Source organism: Pteropus medius, unplaced genomic scaffold, assembly GCF_902729225.1.
Source record: "Pteropus medius unplaced genomic scaffold, Ma_sr-lr_union100, whole genome shotgun sequence".
In the NCBI taxonomy this organism is placed as follows: domain Eukaryota; kingdom Metazoa; phylum Chordata; class Mammalia; order Chiroptera; family Pteropodidae; genus Pteropus; species Pteropus medius.
The window spans coordinates 14,933,802-14,952,696 of NW_024340849.1; the positions used below are offsets into that span (position 1 = coordinate 14,933,802).

Sequence of the window (18,895 nt, forward strand, 5' to 3'; positions counted from 1 at the left end):
TTCAGAAAGAGGGGAGAGGGACCACTTCGTCAAATGGTATCCATAGGTCAAGTAAATTGAGGACTGAACATTGACCATTGACTATAACAATGGGGAGGTTTGGGGATCTTGATAGGAGCAGCTTCTTAGAAATGGAGATGAATTGTGTTGCCAGTGTGTCTGCTTGGCCATCTCAAACCACAGAAGGTTCGCAGACAAACCAAACATCAAAATATCATCCCTTCCCCCTTTAGTAACTGGGCAATGTTGCTGAAGGAATTTAGCCATAATGACCTAGGGCTCTGCTGTCACAGAAGCAAAGTCTGTATGCCCGATGCTTCAAAAGGCCAAAACTCAAAACATCAGTTTGGAGTAGGGAAAGGTTTATTGATTGAAAAGATGGGTACCTCTTCAGAAAATACAGAGTTCAATCTTCTTTTATGTCAAGGGAAGGGTATATGGGAGGGGCAAGAGGTGACTGATGATCACAGACTCTGGGCATTAGCAGGGGTCAGAGGAAAATTGTGAAAATTCTTTGTTCTTAGTCTGTTGACTCTAGTCAATATGAGTCCAGTCATGAGGTTCCTGCAAATCTTGGATAAACAATCATTTTTGTATATACTTTCCTCTGGAGAGGCACCTTCTGGTAAGGAGCTGTTTTTGTAAAATTCAAGCTGCAAGCAAAATTCCTCTAATGATTAGCATATCTGTATGCAAGAAGCTATTAACCTGATGGACATGGGAACAAAGTAGACTTGAACGAGGTAAAGTCAGAGAGGCTGAGCATTTCACTCTGTCACACCGCTACTCTCAGAGTATAGTCTGCAGGCTCAGCAGTGTCAGCATCGTCAGGGAGCTTGTTAGAAATGCAGCATCTAGAGTCTCATCCTGAATCAGAATCTGCATCTTCACCAGATCTATAGCCAAATGATTCATATGCACCTTAGAGCCTGAGAAGCACTGATCTGTGACCTTTGTAGTTATCTACCACTGCCATCATCTACCTTCTACAAGTCTTTCTGTCAAATATTCTTTAACAAATTAAAAAAAGAAAATAGTGCCTACACTATATATGGAGAGTGAGAAGGATGCATTAGAGTCTGGAACAGAAAAACCTTGACAGAATTATGGTGACTATATTATTTATAAGTGCTAAAATTTAAAAAAAATTTTGTTTCTATTAATATAGGCCATCTGTTGTACTGGAAAGGATATAGGCTTTGTTGTTAAATAAACTTGGATTCTAATCTGGTTCTGGCAGTTGTTTTAGGTATAACCGTGGGCTTGTTAAACTCTCATCCTCAATTTCCTTGTCTGTATAATGGACATAGTGTCTTCTAGTGTTCTGGCAAAGGACTGTGTATAAAACATCTAAAAGATTACCTGGCACATTATAGATGCTTAATAAATAAAAATTGTGATTATAGTTGTAGGGTATGTATAATTGTATAGTAATTTCTCAGTCTGTCTTGAAATAATTTGTAAGGTCAGAAAGAGCACAGGATGAACAATCAAGAGCTTGTATCCTGAGCTCTCCCACTCACTTGCTATGCAAACTTGGGCTCTGTCCCTCAGTTCTCATAGCTGGGAAATTGAGGTGGTTGAATTAAATGGCTTTAAATTTCCTTTCTACTTGCACTGTCCTTGATTCCAGCTGAGATTTATGTTACACTCTAAGTGTATTTGCAGTGAACTAGAGTTTACATAGAGTTAACACTGGCAGTAACGTTCAGTTCTGATCTCTGTGACTGGAAAGGGTGATTACAACGAAGCATCACTGAACATCGACGATTATGTTTTGTAACTATTAGGTCTGATTATATTAGTTTGTAATGCATTGTAACCAAAATGCATTTATGTCTATAACTTAGAGTTAAAAAAAAAAAACTGGCCTCGTAGATAGGACTACAAGAAGGACTTAATGGTTTATTTAAAACTGTGGGAATGTAAAAGGCATAAAAGATGTACTTCTCCCTCTTTCAAATATAAAAATCTATTCAAATTTGAGCAAATATAGAGGCCACCGGCTTCGTTTAGAATTCCCATTGATATTTGAGATTCGGGAGATGTATTTTATTTCTGCTACCTAAACCTTCCTTGATGTGTGTAAAACAGAGTGACAATCATTGGTATCAAAGTTTGTAGAAGAAAGGACAAGTCAGCTCTGTGATTTTCATGTGTGCTCATTTCAGCACTGTGGAACCGTTCGAAGTGGCTGTGAGTCTGAAATGGACCCCTCCTGTTGCAGTCTGCATCTGCTCATGGAAAGAATGAAAGGAAAGGACCTGCAGCTCTTAGAAATGAACAAAGAGAATGAAGTATTGAAGATCAAGGTATGACCATAAGGAGAAATTTCAATTTCATATTTTGAACCTTTGAGCCAATAAGATAGATTCGTGGACCCGTGAAAGCGGACAGCCACATACAACCCTAGATCTACACATATGCTCACATACATAGAGGAGTTTTTTGACATGTATAAATTAAATGTCACTGTTTCATTTTGGAGCCTCCTTTCATTATTAAAAAACATCTTACAAAAGCTCAACAGGTCTGAAGTTTCAGTGGTGCAAGATGAGTAAGTTCTAGAGATCTGCTGTACGACAGGGGGGCCTGTAGTTAATACTGCATCGTACACTTGAAAAGTTGTTAAGAGGGTAGGTCGCATGTTAAGTGTTCTTACTGTAATAGATTTTGAAAGTCTTTACATATTTAATAAATATTAGAGTATTCATAGTTAAAAGTCTTACTATTTTGTTTCATTAATCGATTGTTGGATGCTTTGTATTTTTTATTTATTATATATGCTTCCTACAGTGAATATGGTGGTACGTAAGTCTTCGCAGCCATTCTCCATTATTTCTTTAGGTTAGATCCTCGAAAGATAAATGACACTTTAGCTTTATTGCCTTGACAACTCCAATCTTGTCTCACTGCTATTTCAGGAAAATACATCTGTTAGTACTGTCATGGACAGCGATGATAAAATGCTTGTAAGGGAATACGCTGATAGGGCACTGTAGAATTCTTTGAAGGGTGAGGTTTGTAAACACAGGGCACAGATATGCAAGGAGCTGGTCAGGGCAAATCCGCCCACCTGACAGCTCACAAAATAGGGGTTTCTCATTTTACATTTTCCCCTTACCAGATAACAGCATCTTTTCTCCTATCCATTGTCTGCAAAGTGCAAATGGTTCAATTGCAGCCTCTGTGTTTTTAATTGGCCATCGAACTGTTCTGCCTTAAACTCTTTTTATTGTAAATGTCAAAACATGCACAATGACTTTTTTTGAAGCTGGAAGCCTCCAGAGAAGCAGGGGCAGCGGCTCTGAGAAACGCAGCCCAGAGAGTACTTGAAATCTATCAAACGCAGTCTGAAGATGTTAGAAAGAAGCATGAGGACAAGAAACACTTTCTCCAGGTACTGAGCTGCTAGCTTTTGGGGAACTGAGCCTCAGTCATTTCTGTCTCCCTTTTTGGCGGAGTTAGATGCAAAGCAAGCGATAGTCACGTGACTTGGCAGGCCCTGGGAAGGGCAAGAAGCCCATTTCTGTGCTAATCATCTCTGACCCCTGCTTAGCGTGGTACCCAGATGATGCCACACTGCTGTATTGCCACTCTTACTCAGAGCCCAGCAGAGCACAGTCCACGGGGAGTCTGTGCCACCCTGCCTAGACAGCAGGGATGTCCCAGGAGACACTGGCCAGTGACATCTCTTCTGGTTCTGCCTTTGACGAAGTAACCAACTCAGGTTGACTCGTTCTACCTCTTGGATTGGATTTCCTCGTCTTAAAAATGAAAGAGTTGGGCTAGATAGTTTCAAATGTTTTTGGTCCAAGGAAACACTCTTCAGATTGAACAAACAAAAACATGTGCATGTATGTACATATTTACTTCAAAATAGATCAATATTATATATTTCATATATATATATACAGTATATAAATTACAATATAAAAACATAAACATGTATATGTGTGCATATATCATGCACACATACACATATGTTTTTTGTTTCTTTTTAAATCTGAAGTATATATTCTAGGACCAATAAAACTTTACCTGAAAATTACATTCTGGGACTGGAAAAGGAAAAATACATGTGAGTGTGTGAATGTGTGCACGTGTGTATGTTTGCCAAACTTAAAACAGGAACACTCATTCATGTTGGGGTAGGGTGCCTGGATGTGTGCCGGCTCAGGGCCTCGGAAGTGCAGTAGGAGAACACAGCAGGAAATCTTCCGCTAAGGTGACACGCCAGCATGCCTCCGGCTTTGGTGGCGACGGTGCCGAACTCAGGGGCATGCAGGGTGCAGATGAAGAATCCAAGTGAAGTGAGTGGGCTTGTGTGGACCCCAGTTCCCTGTGTGAGTGGTGGGCCTGCGAGACTGGACTGCTCATATCTGCAGTAGGGGACACTCAGCCGCACTCTGGAGTTGCCTGGCAGGAATTCCCACCTGGTGTTTTCAAGGGAAGCCGGACGCTTTTTTTTTTTTTAAACTGTAATGTCTCAAGTTCTATAAAAAACACAGGCAAAGGTGCGTGTGCATGTCAGTTGCAACACGCTCACCCTTGAACTAACTGCCAAAGGTGAAGACTTCTCTGGTTTTCAGCATTATTGCTGCATGCCTGGACACCGTGGGATAAGTATTCTGCTTTTATGACACCTTCTGATTAAAAATAGAACACTCTTTTTAGTTGAACTCATAGATTTTATTTTTGTTTCATATAAGTTTTGTTGAGAAAAAGTCAAAAGTTTTACTTTTCTTAAATTAGCATTTCTCTTTCTCATACCAGTTCAGATAGTATGCTTTACGGTAACAAATGTAAACATTCTAGAAATAACATTTGTATATTATTAATTTTCCATTGTTTTGGTGGTGTTTTGGACCATCAGGTTTATTTTGAAGGAAAAACTAGATTCAAAAAGGAAATTTAAACAAATGTTAATTATTAAATTTTTTTTTGGCTACTCAGAAAATTATAGTGGGAGATAATACCTGTATAGGTTTAATAAACCAATAGTCTGACAACCGTTTTTCTGACCAAAGGTAAACAAACTTGAAAAAGAACAGAAATTGAAAGAACAGCTTGAAAATCTGAATCAAGTTGCTGAAAAACTTGAACAAAAACATAATCAAATTACAGCTTTGGAGAACCTTGTACAGAGAATGGAAAAGGTAAGTGACAAGAGAATCAAAGGGATTTCTTCTTGGAATTAAAAAAAAAAAAACACTAAGATAAATTAGATAACATTAATTAGAAGTACTCTGTGCAAATACTAAGACTTTGACAAGTACTCAAAGATGTTAGTTTCTTCCCTATACATTTAATGTGATCTTTACTGTTAGTGATTTACCTCTCCACAAAAATTGCCATTGTCATTATCTGTCACATTCTTCTTCTAGTAAATGTATGACTCAGAAAGAGGGACCATGTGAGGCTGTGAATGGGAACAATGGAAAAGATCACAAAGTCCACCTATAACTAGTAATAATATAGCGCATCCCTGTAGTCATAGCATTTTTATGTTAGAGTCAGCCAACTGTCTGTTATTGGCTACGCGTGTCCACTTTAGGTTTGTAAAACCCTATAGCTGCACTAGGACAGACAGAGTTCACATTAGGAAAAGAAATTGGACCTTTCAAAAGAGATTTAGGGAAAGTAATTACAGAACAAAAAATTATTAAAAGTTTCTTCCTGTCTTCTTTTAAGTAGCTGGTGCTCCAAAAGATGAGCATAGAAATTTAATTATGCATGCCTTAAAATTTAGGATTCAGACAAACCAAGATATACTTTTAAAAAAAAAGATATACTGGTTTTTTAATAGCAAAACAAACTAACAGAAAATTGGCATCTCTGAAACTGAATTGGGGGTAGATAAGAATATAGGCTTTGGCTTCTAGTGAACATTTTCTAAAACATTTTTTTATTTATTAATTCCCTGATTTGCCTCTGTTCTTCTCAGACTTAGTTCATGAGTCTGCCTGTGTTGATGCTATTTTAGTAATGTCACTTCAAAAGCATCACATTTCATAATAGTCATGTTTCTTGCCAAAGGAACTTTGATTAAATTTTAAATATTTCCCAAGAATTTAATTTATAACACTGTGTATTTGGCTGAATTTGTAATCTTAATGAAGGTACTATGAGGAAATAATGAAAATTAAATAAGCCTAAACTAACTGAATCTACTAATAATAATATACAGCAACATCTGTGGGGTGCAGTGGGTAACTGAGTGTTATACACCAGCCAAATCACTGTGCTAGATGTCCTCAAGCAGCTGGTTTGTCCAAGTGTGACAATTTATAATTATAATGTTTTGGACAAACTGTAATCTTTGGATGAATACTTTGTAGTGTTAGAATATTTGTCATGTAATAAATAGTTTAATAAACTATGATAGCACAAAGAATGTTTGTATTAGGAAAGAAGGACAATTCTGGGATGCAAATAGGTTGTTTAACCAATCAACTTGATTAACCAGTGACATTTGAATTTAGACTTGCGATCACCTGCAAGTCAGCAACACCAGGTCAGGTTTAGTGGCTAGCTGTCAGTCCCTGAAAATTAACAAACAACAGTGGAATATAATTTCTATTTCCTAGAAACCCCAGGAAATCTGTCCCAGACGTGAAATTTGGGATATATTCACTCTACTATTTATTCAATGAATATTTGAGTACCTATCATGTACCAGGCAGAGCTAGTGGCTTGCTGTCTATCTGTGAATGAATCAGAGATAATCTCTCCATGGAGATTACAATGTAGTATGTCTGGGTTGTGTGGAACTCAAGGAATGTTCCTGATCTGCCATCATTCATTCTCCTTAGAGAGGGGTCCTTAGGAATGCTGACGTCCCCACTGAAGGTAGTGTATGTCCCCTGGAAAAAAGTTAAGTAGCTTAGATACTAGCAGATATTTTCAAGGAGTGATGATTTAGCATTTATCTTGATATTGACCCATAACAGCGGGCTGTCTCTAGGACTCTGTGACAGAGTGAGTGGACAAGATGCCCAGGGTTCAGCAAGGCCTTGCAGTAACCTTCCAGAATACTCTATATAGTCCAGTAAGTTTTATTCTCTATGTCTTCCTAGGGGGCACGTCCTATCAGAATGTCTAGGAGGCAGAGGTAGATAGGAATGGAATGGAAGAGCAATGAGCAAAAGTTGTTTTGTTTTATTTTTTAAACATTTTTAGTTTAAAGATACTTTATATTTGGAAAACAAGTAAATAAATGAAACTATTAGAAGTGAAGTTGGGCAGCATTGTCTTAGTTTAAGGAGAGACTGAGGATACAGGCTGTGATGAGGGGTTTCCAAGGTGGGGGGTGTGTATCAGAGTGAGGGGAGGGGGTACTGAGACTTTTGTATTAGTAGGAAAAAGACATGAGTTCAACAAGGAAATGAAAATTAAAAATGAATATCCACAACAAAGGTTGATAAATACCACCCTGCTAGTGGTACCCCTTGGAGAAAGATTCATTTTCTACTCACTTGAACAAGCCACTGCTCCAGTAAATAGCCATTAGTGGTATGAGATCTGGTAATGAACACATTACTTAAAACCTTCACCATCTGTCCCACTTTAATCAGGAATGCAGTGAGAATGAATTCCATAAACACAGTGATAAGCCAGCAAAAACGCCCAGTAAGAACATTTTAATATGGCATATGTTCCTTTTGCTAGCAGTGCAATTCTGTTGCACCATATTTGTTTTCTAGTGTCATTGATTTAGCTCTATTAGAATTTTAGAGCTCAGAGGTGCTTTTGAGATCACCTAGATCCCCATCATCATTTTATAAATGAGGACAATGTAAACACGGAACATTCCACAGTCGTCCAGTTACCAGTTTACAGTCCTTTCCATTATGCCCCTATCTTCTCTGATGCCAGATAAAAACGGCATCCTTGGTTTGTAAGTCATTTAAATGTTAACAGTTGGCAATGATTTAAATTGGCTCCTGCTCCGTTCTGATCAATAGTGCTGGGGAACGCTTCAGCTCCCCAGAGGTGTGGTTTGGGAAGAGGGGATTGTCCACTAGGTGGCGCTGTGAACTCCTCTCCCTTTCCAGAAGGCACTGTCCTTGACAAGGGCTAGCTGGTACAGTGTGATTTTCTGTGCTGTCAAAGAAGCATTCAGACATCAAGCTAGATGAGAGACGTGGCTGAAGCAGAATATTTCCACATCCAGTTGTCTGATCTGCTGGAACCCTGGTTACAAAGTTCCATTAATCAAGAGTTAAGTCCATTAAGAAGAATGTTAAAAACCATTTTCCTGCCTACAAATTCAAAATATATTATCAGCAGTGTATTTCTTTGATGGTACAAGTATTAAAATAAGCTTACAAGGCATATCTATGACCCCTCGGAAATAATTTGAACACAACCAGGGCTATAACGGGACGATGTGACAAAATGCTACAGGAAAAATTTGAAAAAGTTAGTATAAATTCTAAAAATAACATAGCACACAAGATATGAAGCATTTGGCACCTTCAAATTATTACATATCAAGGTCCTAATATGTGCTAGAGAAGCACATAGGCCTTTCACATATATTACCTTCAATCATCCCAACTTTCAAAATAGAATTATCCACATTTTAGAAATGTTCAAAAAATCAAAAACGTGACTTATACAAATATAGAATAATACATATCGGATGTTTTATTCCAATCATTAAGTAATGAGGGAACCAGTAAGATGGCAAAACTGGTTAAAATAAAATATTTTGAGAAACGGGCTATTTATAGGCATTTTTTAAAAAAATCATATAGAATAGGATTACTAGGTTAGATTCTTAGCTGGTTAGTATTCTTTAAGGCAATTAAAGAATTATCTTTTCTACCAAGCAGAAATCTATAGAGTAACATTCAACTTCAGAGTCAGGGCTCTAATCAAATAATAAATAATAAAAGTTAAACACAGAGAAACCTAAGAGAATTAAATAATCTTTGGATCAGATTATTAAACAGTGACCCAATATGACCCACATGCTATATAATGTTTTAATTTCCAAGTTTTGGTTCATTTTTATTAACAACGATAAGGTGCAGAGAGGTTAAAGCTTTGGCAAAAATTATGCAGCCACAAGTTTCAAAGCCAGGTCAGTCCCTGTCCACAGTCCTTCCAACGCTTTTGCTGTGCAGCTCTGCCTTATACTTCACCTGCATAAATACTGCAGCAGGAATGATTTTAAACAATGTCGTGGAAAAAAAAAAATCTCTGACCATCAAATATATAAAAGAACACGATCATCCCAGCTTGAGTTTTCATGGACTTGCCAATTTTCTTTTTGGATGGAAGAGATTGGCTTAATAGTGACATTAAGGCATTTCTGTACATATTCTTTCTCAATATCATAATTTTTCTTACATCCTAATCAGGAAGTGATTTTTATCATTTGTGCCCTTGATCCTTCACTAAAAATGTATTTGCTCTTTTTCCGCTTTCCGATAGATGCCATCTAGATAGGTGTCAAGATAAGTACAGTAGTGTCCTTGGTGTAACGGTGGGAGAGCCAATGCCTAGAGATGGTCAGGCAGTTTGCGTTTTGAGTAGAACGGAGAGGGGCTGGAGACATTTTACTGAGCAGGCTATGGGTCAGCAAAGGGCTAAGGAAGGAGCGGAATCTCTAGGCAGGTGAGGGGAGTAAAGACATCTGGTCTTGACCTGACGTGAGCTACGTGAAAACCCTACAGCCGAATGCCTGACCAGGCTGCCCTGTAACAGCTCCATATGAAGTTACCTCTTCAGCTCAAGATGTATTGGTATTCGCAGAAGCATCTTGTGTGAAGTTTGCAAGATTGCCTTACCACAGGCACACACACACAGAAAGAAGGGGAGAGAGTAAGAGAGAGAGAAGCAAAAATTGTGTCCGATTTTCTCCTAGGAAAAGAGAACACTGCTAGAAAGAAAACTATCTTTGGAAAACAAGCTGCTGCAACTCAAATCCAGCGCTACCTGTGCTAAAAGGTCTGTGAATGTACCTCCTGAGGAAAACCTGTTCCTCATCCTCTTCCTCTCCACTGGTCCACTGGCCAGTGGACAGAAGGCTATACCAGCCTCTACCCCCAAGGAAACAGAAGGACCGACAGTGCAGGAGACGGGGAGAACTCCCGATTCACGGCCCTGTGCCTCCCCTTCCCCGCCCACTGGGAAATGGGGGAGAGGGGCAGAGTTCACTGGGGCTACAGGGAAACTGGTGGGAGGATTAATCCTTCTGAAGACTGAATGAGCTTGTTCCCTCCATGTTCACCCTGGGGACAAAGGAGATTCTCTAGACGTCCTCGTTCCCCCTATGTTTCTGATTTTGTTAACGGGCCTCTGCCACAACAGGCATTTAATTGGCCAGCCACAAGTGGAATTTGTAGAGTGACGGAAATACTGAGAAAAATATTCTTTGTTCTTTGCAGGTACTTACAAATACTCATAATCCACAGTCCTCAGTGTGCCCTGGGGTGAGGGTGGGTTTGTGGGTACCAGAACTGCTTTACCACTCAGCCACTGTTAAAAAAATTCTCTGGAATATCACGTAATAACTCATATCACGTGACATTTTCCGTAGTTTTCCTTTCCTTTTCTAATCTAAGCCCACTCTAGTCATTATGTGTTTTGATATAATGTTCAAAGTCAAATCTGTTTCAAGATCTTAGTTCATCCATCTAGAGAATATACAAATTCTTATTCTCATTTAATCAGTAATATATGTTCAAACATCTCTCTCTCGTGGTCTTTTGATATTTTCCCCTTGTTTTCTTTTTCTTTCCTGTTATCTTTCTTTCTCTTCCCATCTGTCATATGCTGTGCCTTCTGGTTCATATACATTTTGACCACTCGTGCCAAAGCCCGAACTGGCTGACCCTGGCGATTGCACATACACATCAAAACACATTGGGGTACCACCAAGTTATCGATTCCCCCATATTCTTCCCTGTGAATAAGCTTATAGCCCCCGCAGGTGGACTTCTGAGAGAATGAAGGAATTACTGTGGAAGATATCTACAGGTCTTTAGAATTACTTACATGTACTTATAACTTAATTCTAAATAAATCTTTGACTTACTTTATTTATTTTTTCTTAAATAGAGAACTTTCCATGCAACAGAACTACTGGCTGGTACAACGAGCCTTGCATTTAGAGTCCAGACAGTCTGAGTTTGATTTTTTCCTTTAAAAAATGATTTTTTTCTTTAAAAATGATTTTTTTTTTAATCGATAATAGGGTTTTTGTCAGTCTTTGAGCCAAAAATGTAACCATTATAAAAACCAAACGGATCTATTCTTTCAGTTTTGTTACATATAAGCAGTTGTTATAAGGAATTCTCAGAAAAAGCTCTTAAAGAATTTTTAGAAATATCTTGAGGGAAATGGATGTTTTGTGTTTCTAGAAAGGTATTTGAACATCCAGGCTTATGTAATTCTCATAGATTATAGGTATCACAAATATTTATCTTATTACTTTTTCTGAGCTGTGTGTAGAGGTATTCAGTTTGCTAATAGACAAAAAAAAAAAAAAAAATGAAATCAGTACGAATCAGACTCTTGGTTAAAGCAATAGAGACTTGGTTAAGTGACCATGAATAAAAGTGATTTCTGTTCAGTTAAGATTGGAGCGAGATGGCCATAAAGAGGGTACATCTCGTGGGGAAACAGGAAGGCCTCCCTTTGACACCCAATGTGGTTTTTAGAACGCACATTATTTTGTTGCTCTCATCCAGTCATGGGCGCGTACAGTTTCACCCTTCTCTTGTTCTTCCTGTAGGATTAATTAACTTTTCCCACTATTTTCCACCAGCTGGTTTACATCCTCTGTATTTTCCTTTCAGATTCCGGAGGAAAGAGTCTGATTGGCCTAATAGTATTCTCTGTATTGGGCAGATGGATCATGTCGAACAATCCCTACCTTGTCACTCAACCAGGAACCTTTGGCAGGCACCCATTCCCAGTCCTGTGGGTGTCTTCTTCTTACTCAAGGAATAGTCTAGGGGGCTACGGGTGATTTAATTTTCCTTAGGCATAGATGGTGGGTTTGACAGGCACCGTGACTTTCTTGAATTGCAGTGAGCTCCCTTCTGCCATTTTGATAAAAAGATTCAGTATGTTCTGACTTGCCATTTTTAATGTTAAAAACCATCCCTGAAGATGATAATTCTTAAAGTTTTAAAACTCAGAAGAAAATGACTTTTTTTCTTGCATATGGATATGTATGCAATATAGTAAGCTAATCCTCACAAGTACTTTAATGAGAGTTAAAAGATTTGGTAGAAGCATTTTTTCTTAACAATACGGTTAACTCTATATTTCTATTATCATCACTACTAAGTGACACGTGTATAGTGCCTTTCGGTTTATAGAGTAACCCCAGGTTCCTTGTTCAATTTAATCCTTCCTTCCAAGGACCTTTCAGGGAGAGACAGGGCTTCAGACTGGTTAAGTGACTTGTCAAGATTCCTCAGGCTCTCAGAAGTTGCAGAGCTGTGAGTCTTGGCTCTAGTATCGTCATAACAAAGCCTGTGCTCCTTCTGCTATGGAAGAAGTTTTACCTTCTTTCTTTGGAAATTTCTGGAGACCTCTCATACTGGTTTCCTCAGTATCCCGTGTAACCATGAGCAGAAGGCAGGCTTCCAACTAATCCCTCTGCCCTGTGGCAAACACACGGGCCCATTTCATAGTTATCCTTTGGAGAAACACATCCGAGGTTTGTAAAGATAAATAGTATGTTGGCTCTCTCTCCCTCCCTCCCCTTCCTCCTTCTCTCTCACTCCTCTCCCTTTCCCTCACTCCCTCCCTCTTTCTATGTATATGTAAAATTTATATGAGCAATTTAAAGATTGCAAATTCTTTAGAGAAAGAAAGAGGGTATCTTGGAGCTGAGGTTACATGTTAAAGCATATCATTGTTTCTTAAACTGTACATTTACCTGTGGTAGTTTAGATGGCTCTCTCAAGCCCACAATTTAGTGCCACCACTGAAAATAATAATGGGGAAGATTTTGACAGGCAATAGTAATACACATTCCTGAGTTTTGTTGAAATGTTGAAATGTGAGTAGGGTCACATGTCTTAGCTTATGTTTTCATCTTAGAAATGTTGAAATGTGAGTAGGGTCAGTCACATGTCTTAGCTTATGTTTTCATCTTAGTCTGGCCTGGGAAATGTAAGGACCTGGCCTCTTCTATTCTTGCGGTTGTGATCCTCAGCTTCCCTCTCTTTTGCTGTCTAGCATACTAATGCAGATAAGTCCAAAAGCCCAGCGCGTCAAGAAATCCTTTTCTTCTATCCTGAATCCTATTTCAGATTTTACTTATTTACAGTGATTATTTTGGTAATACTCTCATGGAATACATGGGAACATTTCCTAAACTGTGAATTTTGGAGAGTGTGACATCTGCCCCCTTCCCCCCATCCCCCGGCCCACTGTCCTCCTAAAGCCACTTACTTATTTCCCTTCGGTCTCAGAGTTTTGGGTCATCATAGGACACAATGAGACCATCGTGAATACACGCCTTTAACATTCTAATGAAATTTTTATTTGGTATTTTTAAAATCAGTTTATGAATTTATGAACACTTTCATGAGGATTCAAAGCTGCCCTGCCTCTGCAAAGCATCCCAAGTTCTTTCTCGTGATTTCCCAGTAAAGTCCTGAGTCTGACTGGTCTGTCCTCCTTTTTCTCTTCTCCTTTTTCTCTCCTCACTGGGGCAATTTCAGCACCAGCCACGGGCCAGATTGCTTTTTGCCTTCTGTGCTGTTTTGACCCTTATACCCTCAACTCCTCTTTTTTGTGACGTGCCTCCTCAAGTCACGTCCTAGTTTTTCTACTGGGTATCTGTCCCACTGATTTTTAGATGTTCCTTATGTATTCGCAATACAGTGCCTTTATTAGTCATTCGTGTTACCAATATTCTAAGGCTGTCATATTCATGCTTATTGGATTACTAGAAGTTTTTAATTTTTGTCTATTCAAACTTGTCAGTCTTTCCCTTTGTGGTAGATACTGTTTTGAGTTTTATGTTTTAAGAAATCTTTCTCTATTCCAAATTTATGAAATGCTCTTCTATATTATCTTTGAAAGCCTTTTGGTTCCCCAGTGTTATTCACAGCCTACATAGAATTTTTCTTTTTCTTTATTTCATATGAATATCTGATTATCTCAGAATCATTTGTTGAAAAGACCATTCTTCATATAACATTCTGCAGAACGATCTTTGATATAAATCAAATCTATTGGTCTATGTCTGTGATGTGTGTGTATATGTAAAATGAAAGTGGCGTGGGCTTAGCATAATTTGTTTAATTGGTCTTCTATTGGTGAACATTAGATTGTTTTCATTTTTTATGCTATGAACAATGAACTACAGTTTATAAACATATTTTGTGACATATATGTTGTGTAAATTGTATAGCACATTTATAGCATAAATTACTTAACTTCATGGGGTAAATAATCACTATCGTTATACATTATTTGTACTTGTACAAGGAATTCTAGAGTTTAACAGAAAATTTTTTTTTACCATAAAAAAAAAACCTTTTATTAAAACTTTCTCATGCAAAACTAAAAGAAAGGAAGAAAATTAAAAGACTATCTTAAATGTTGCAAGTGACCTGAAAATTGCTTGGCTTTTAGAGACTTTATTATATGTTAAAAGTTACTGAGACAACCTAAGTGATTCATTGCTGTGCTGCTCAAGGCACACGAAGCACGATCCATGGACCAGCTAAACCATCGGCAATACCTGGAGCACGTTGGAAATGCAGAATCTCAAGCCCTATCCTGGTCTGTTGGATCAGGACGTGCACTTTAACTAAATCCTTGATGATTTAACAAGATCCTCCAATGCATGTTAAGTTTGAGAAATAATTTTTAGTACATGTTGTCAGACAGAGTAGAGACTTTTTTTTTTTTCAAATGAGAATATATTCTGTAGTGTCACTTGAACTTCCATGACTTTTGTAATGTTTGAAGAGGCTATAAAAATCAGGACTGTGATGGCATTGGATGTTGGCTACTAATTGTAAAACCTTAATAAGCTAAGACGATGCTAACACATTACTTTGTGAAAGCTGATTTCCCCAAAGCACCTTTGCTTTACCTCTTTAAGTCTGTAGTATAATCTGTAAAGTAGTAGAGAGGTAGGAATTATTGTATCTGCTCTACTGAGGCTTAGGAAGGTGTGTGACCTCAAAGTCACAATGCCCTCGAGTTTGGTGATCTTGTCACAGTGCATGTTGCCTCATAACTCAGATAATATTGGCAAGAAGAGAAATAGTCAAAAGGTAGAAAATCAACTTCTGTTACCTAAATGGAACTTTAGTAAAGTATGAATAACCTAAATTCAAACTTCACCCATCTTTTTTCATACTGGTTGATGTATAGATTCAAAATATTAGCTGGAATTTAATTTCCTTCTTTATTTTTCTTGCCCTACTTACAGGTAGCAGAATTATCAAAAGTGGAAAGCTAAATAGATAGATAGATAGATAGATAGATAGATAGATAGATAGATAGATAGATAGATAGATAGATGATAGATAAGACAAACACAGACAATCCACAACATATACTAACTCTGTATCATTGGAGATTGGTTTCTGATACAGTAAAATCCCCATTACTGGCCACATGTTCTAACCTTGCTGTTCCCATATATTCTCATGGATTTTAGCTCTATGGGTACTCATAAGCAAGACAAATTAGATATGTCAGTGCTTTACCAGGCTCAACACAACTTGACTAATATCTGGAGGGAGGGGAGTCACAGGTGGCTATAGATGAACTTTTGACATGAATTGATATTCTCACACAAGTTCATGTCTGAGCTACTTAGTGGCTGTGTTATGATTGTTTATCTTCAGTGTGTCTTATGTGGCTGTGTTATGATTGTTTATCTTCAGTGCATCTTACTCACACGACGCCCAGTAGCAGCTAGCACATGAGGAAAGCCTGGTGGCACAGCTGGAAAAAAACAGCTGTATAATGCATGAGCAAATCTTTTCCCTTTATTCTTCCTCTGCATTTCCAGTTGCCAGGATCTTCAGATGCAGATATCCCTTCTCCAGGAGCAGATCTCTCATCTGCAGTGTGTGATTCACTCCCAACATCAGAACCTTCACAGTGTCATCCAAGAGGTCAGATTAATCAAGCATGCTTCTTTGGTAGCTGGTATGTTTACAATGAGAAGATCGACTACAAGTGGCTTGCCTGGACTTTACAAGCAGTGAGATTTATTCCCCACAGAGACTTTCTTTTTATGTCCATGCAACTCAGCTCTGTTTTCAATTCCCTCTTTTGTCTGTATGCCAACCCTGGAAGTGTTCTGGGGAATTTTGTGGGACTTCTCTTTAGATGTTTCAGTGTTCTGAGCCAGGTAATATACTCTCTCCTTTAGAAGATTTTGTGGATTAGGAGAATCAGCCTTTTCTTGAGAAAGGAATGATTGATCAGTTTCATGTAAATTAGGAGATGTGTTAAAACAGGGATGTCACCTGGCCTTTCTCTGGGAACATTCTGGCAAGTGAAAGAGAAGAGGTCATTGCAGTGGGATCTGGATGGATGGTGGATTGTATACTTAGACCATTTACTTCAAGATATGTGTTGGCCTTGGTTTGGGAGGTTAGCTTTAGACTTAAAATCAGACTTTTATTCATTCATTCATTCATTCATTCATTCATTTTACTACCTAGTATTTGTTTCCAAAATTCTAAATAACTCAAATACCTTCCTGACATAAATGTAGCATTTGTGATTGCTTGGCTAGGACCTCACCAAGAGAATTGACTTGTGGCACTTGAGAGTCAGAGAGGACTTAGGGGCATCCACGTTCTTGTTTTAAAGATGAGAACACTGAGACTCACAGTAGTTAAATAACAGAGCTGGTAGAAGCAGAGTTGGCCTTGGAATCCAGATTTGTCCACTTCTCCTGCACCGTTCTGAGCTTCACCACTCACCTCCCCTACGCTGCGTCTTGGCTGATGCTTTTCATCCAAAGCAAAGTAGGCTCACCTCATTATGCCTCTGGTTGACCAGATCTCTGCCTCCAGGAGGCTTCCCATGCCAGGCAGTGGCCTTGCATCGTGTCTCCTGGCCTCTGCAGGATGCAAACGTTATGTGGCTGAGACACAAAAGGATGACCAATGCTACTTTCTACAAATACACTCCTGCAGAATATGGTTTAAATGCATTTTTTAAAGATTAAAATGTTTAACAGCACCGTCTACATGTGCTCATCCACAGGCGCCAATTTGCCCTGCTATGTTTTGTAGTCTCCTGAGTTTGCTGATGCTTTTGGATTTATTTATTGGATAAACCATTTAACCACAGAAACCTGTACACTTTCTGACTTAATTTTATGTTGTCTGATAAGATATTCCCAATTGTGTTTCCCAATTCTTAGATGGAAGGATTAAAAAATAATTTAAAAGAACAAGATAAAAGAATTGAAAATCTGAAAGAAAAAGTTAATATACTTGAAGCCCAGGTAAGGAGAGAATCTGTTATGTATTTCAGTGAACGGAGCGCGGCAGTGTGTGTGTGTGTGTGTGTGTGTGTGTGTGTGTGTCCGTGTATCGGTGAGCCTATTAAGAACATTGTGCATGTGTGTGCTTGTGCATGATGATGTGCCAGTGTGACACTGAGTATGTCTGTATGTGAATGGGTGTGTGTCTGTGTGTGATTGTGTGTGACTGTGTCTGAGTGTCTATGTGTGAGTCCATGTGCATGTGTCTATGTATATATATGAGCGTCTTTTTGTGAGTGTGTATATCTTCTAAGCATAAGAAATTATAGTTTTGCAAGTATTCTTAATAATTATTAAAGTATTCGTATTAAACATTATTTTATGATATTATTAGGTTATTAATATTAAATATTATTAAGTAATTATTAAACTTCATCCAAATTTTCCAGAATACTTGTTATATTGGGGAGACAGATGATAACTTCTCTCGATGTGGTCTTGAATCAGAAGCTTGGTCAAGGCCACTCTTGTGTGAATTTAGCTCTAGGCAGGTAGCCAGGTATGCTGCCTCCCATTCTGAGGTGTGTCCTCTTGCCTCTTCTTTCTTTATTGATATCCATGAAGCTTCCAAGATTTGCCTCATGGCTCACTCACTTCAAGAAGCCTCCTGTACTTTTCTTATTTTTTAGTGTTTTAAAACTTAAGATAAAACTCTATGATTTATTGTAATGAGACACGCTTTTCTTCCTGCTCCCTATTCCCCTTTATCTAGAGAAGGCCCTTTTAGTCTCTCAGCTGCAGTCCTAGGCTGGTGGTGCCCCTGCCTCACAGGAAGTGGGGTAAAGCCCTCACAGAAATCGGGGTATCTGAGGACCCCACAGGTGCCTCTACCACAGCTCGACTCTGTGCTCAGTGCTACCCCGTCTGTCATTGTCAAATGGCTAGTCACTGACTGCCTGGACCTGTCACCTTTTCTACTTCATCCCTCAGTATTTTGACTTCCTGCTTGTTGTCACCTGCCAGGCTGTCCTGTCCTGTGACATCCATTGGAAACCTCATCATCCTTTGGAGCATATTCCCTTCCCCCAGGATAGGCCAGAGAAGAGATACATTATCACGCCCCGAGCACACTTCCACACCCTTCCTCCCACCACCTTACTCTTTCTGCTTTCCCTCAGCAGAAGAAAAAAATCATAATGACAGAAAGAGGTTGCACACATTTTTACATCTTAAATTTTGGAACCCTCGCCCTGTTTTGCCATTTCTACCTTCCCAGAGGGTCACTGTTCCCTTTATTCTGGAGGATAAACTCTTCAAGCCTCAGGCTTCCCTTAGAATCTCATTTCCTTTGGGTTATATGACACTTTTTGTTTGATAAAGACAATGCCCATAGCTCCAGACAGCTAAAAATGTGGGGCTTGTCGAATGTTGGCTCAAAACTAGTGTCCA

At 38.7% G+C, this 18,895-nt stretch overlaps 1 protein-coding gene across 2 annotated transcripts in view; it reads left to right on the top strand.

The window, feature by feature from the left end:
* CCDC68 (coiled-coil domain containing 68) overlaps positions 1–18,895 on the top strand; it is a 41,795-nt gene that overhangs the window by 17,545 nt on the left and 5,355 nt on the right. For both annotated transcript variants that reach the window (XM_039841140.1, XM_039841149.1), the window contains 6 exons: positions 2,172–2,312; positions 3,275–3,400; positions 5,031–5,159; positions 9,878–9,960; positions 16,013–16,118; positions 17,384–17,467. In XM_039841140.1, coding sequence (XP_039697074.1) covers positions 2,172–2,312; positions 3,275–3,400; positions 5,031–5,159; positions 9,878–9,960; positions 16,013–16,118; positions 17,384–17,467 — 669 coding nt within the window. The remainder of the gene's footprint in view (positions 1–2,171; positions 2,313–3,274; positions 3,401–5,030; positions 5,160–9,877; positions 9,961–16,012; positions 16,119–17,383; positions 17,468–18,895) is intronic.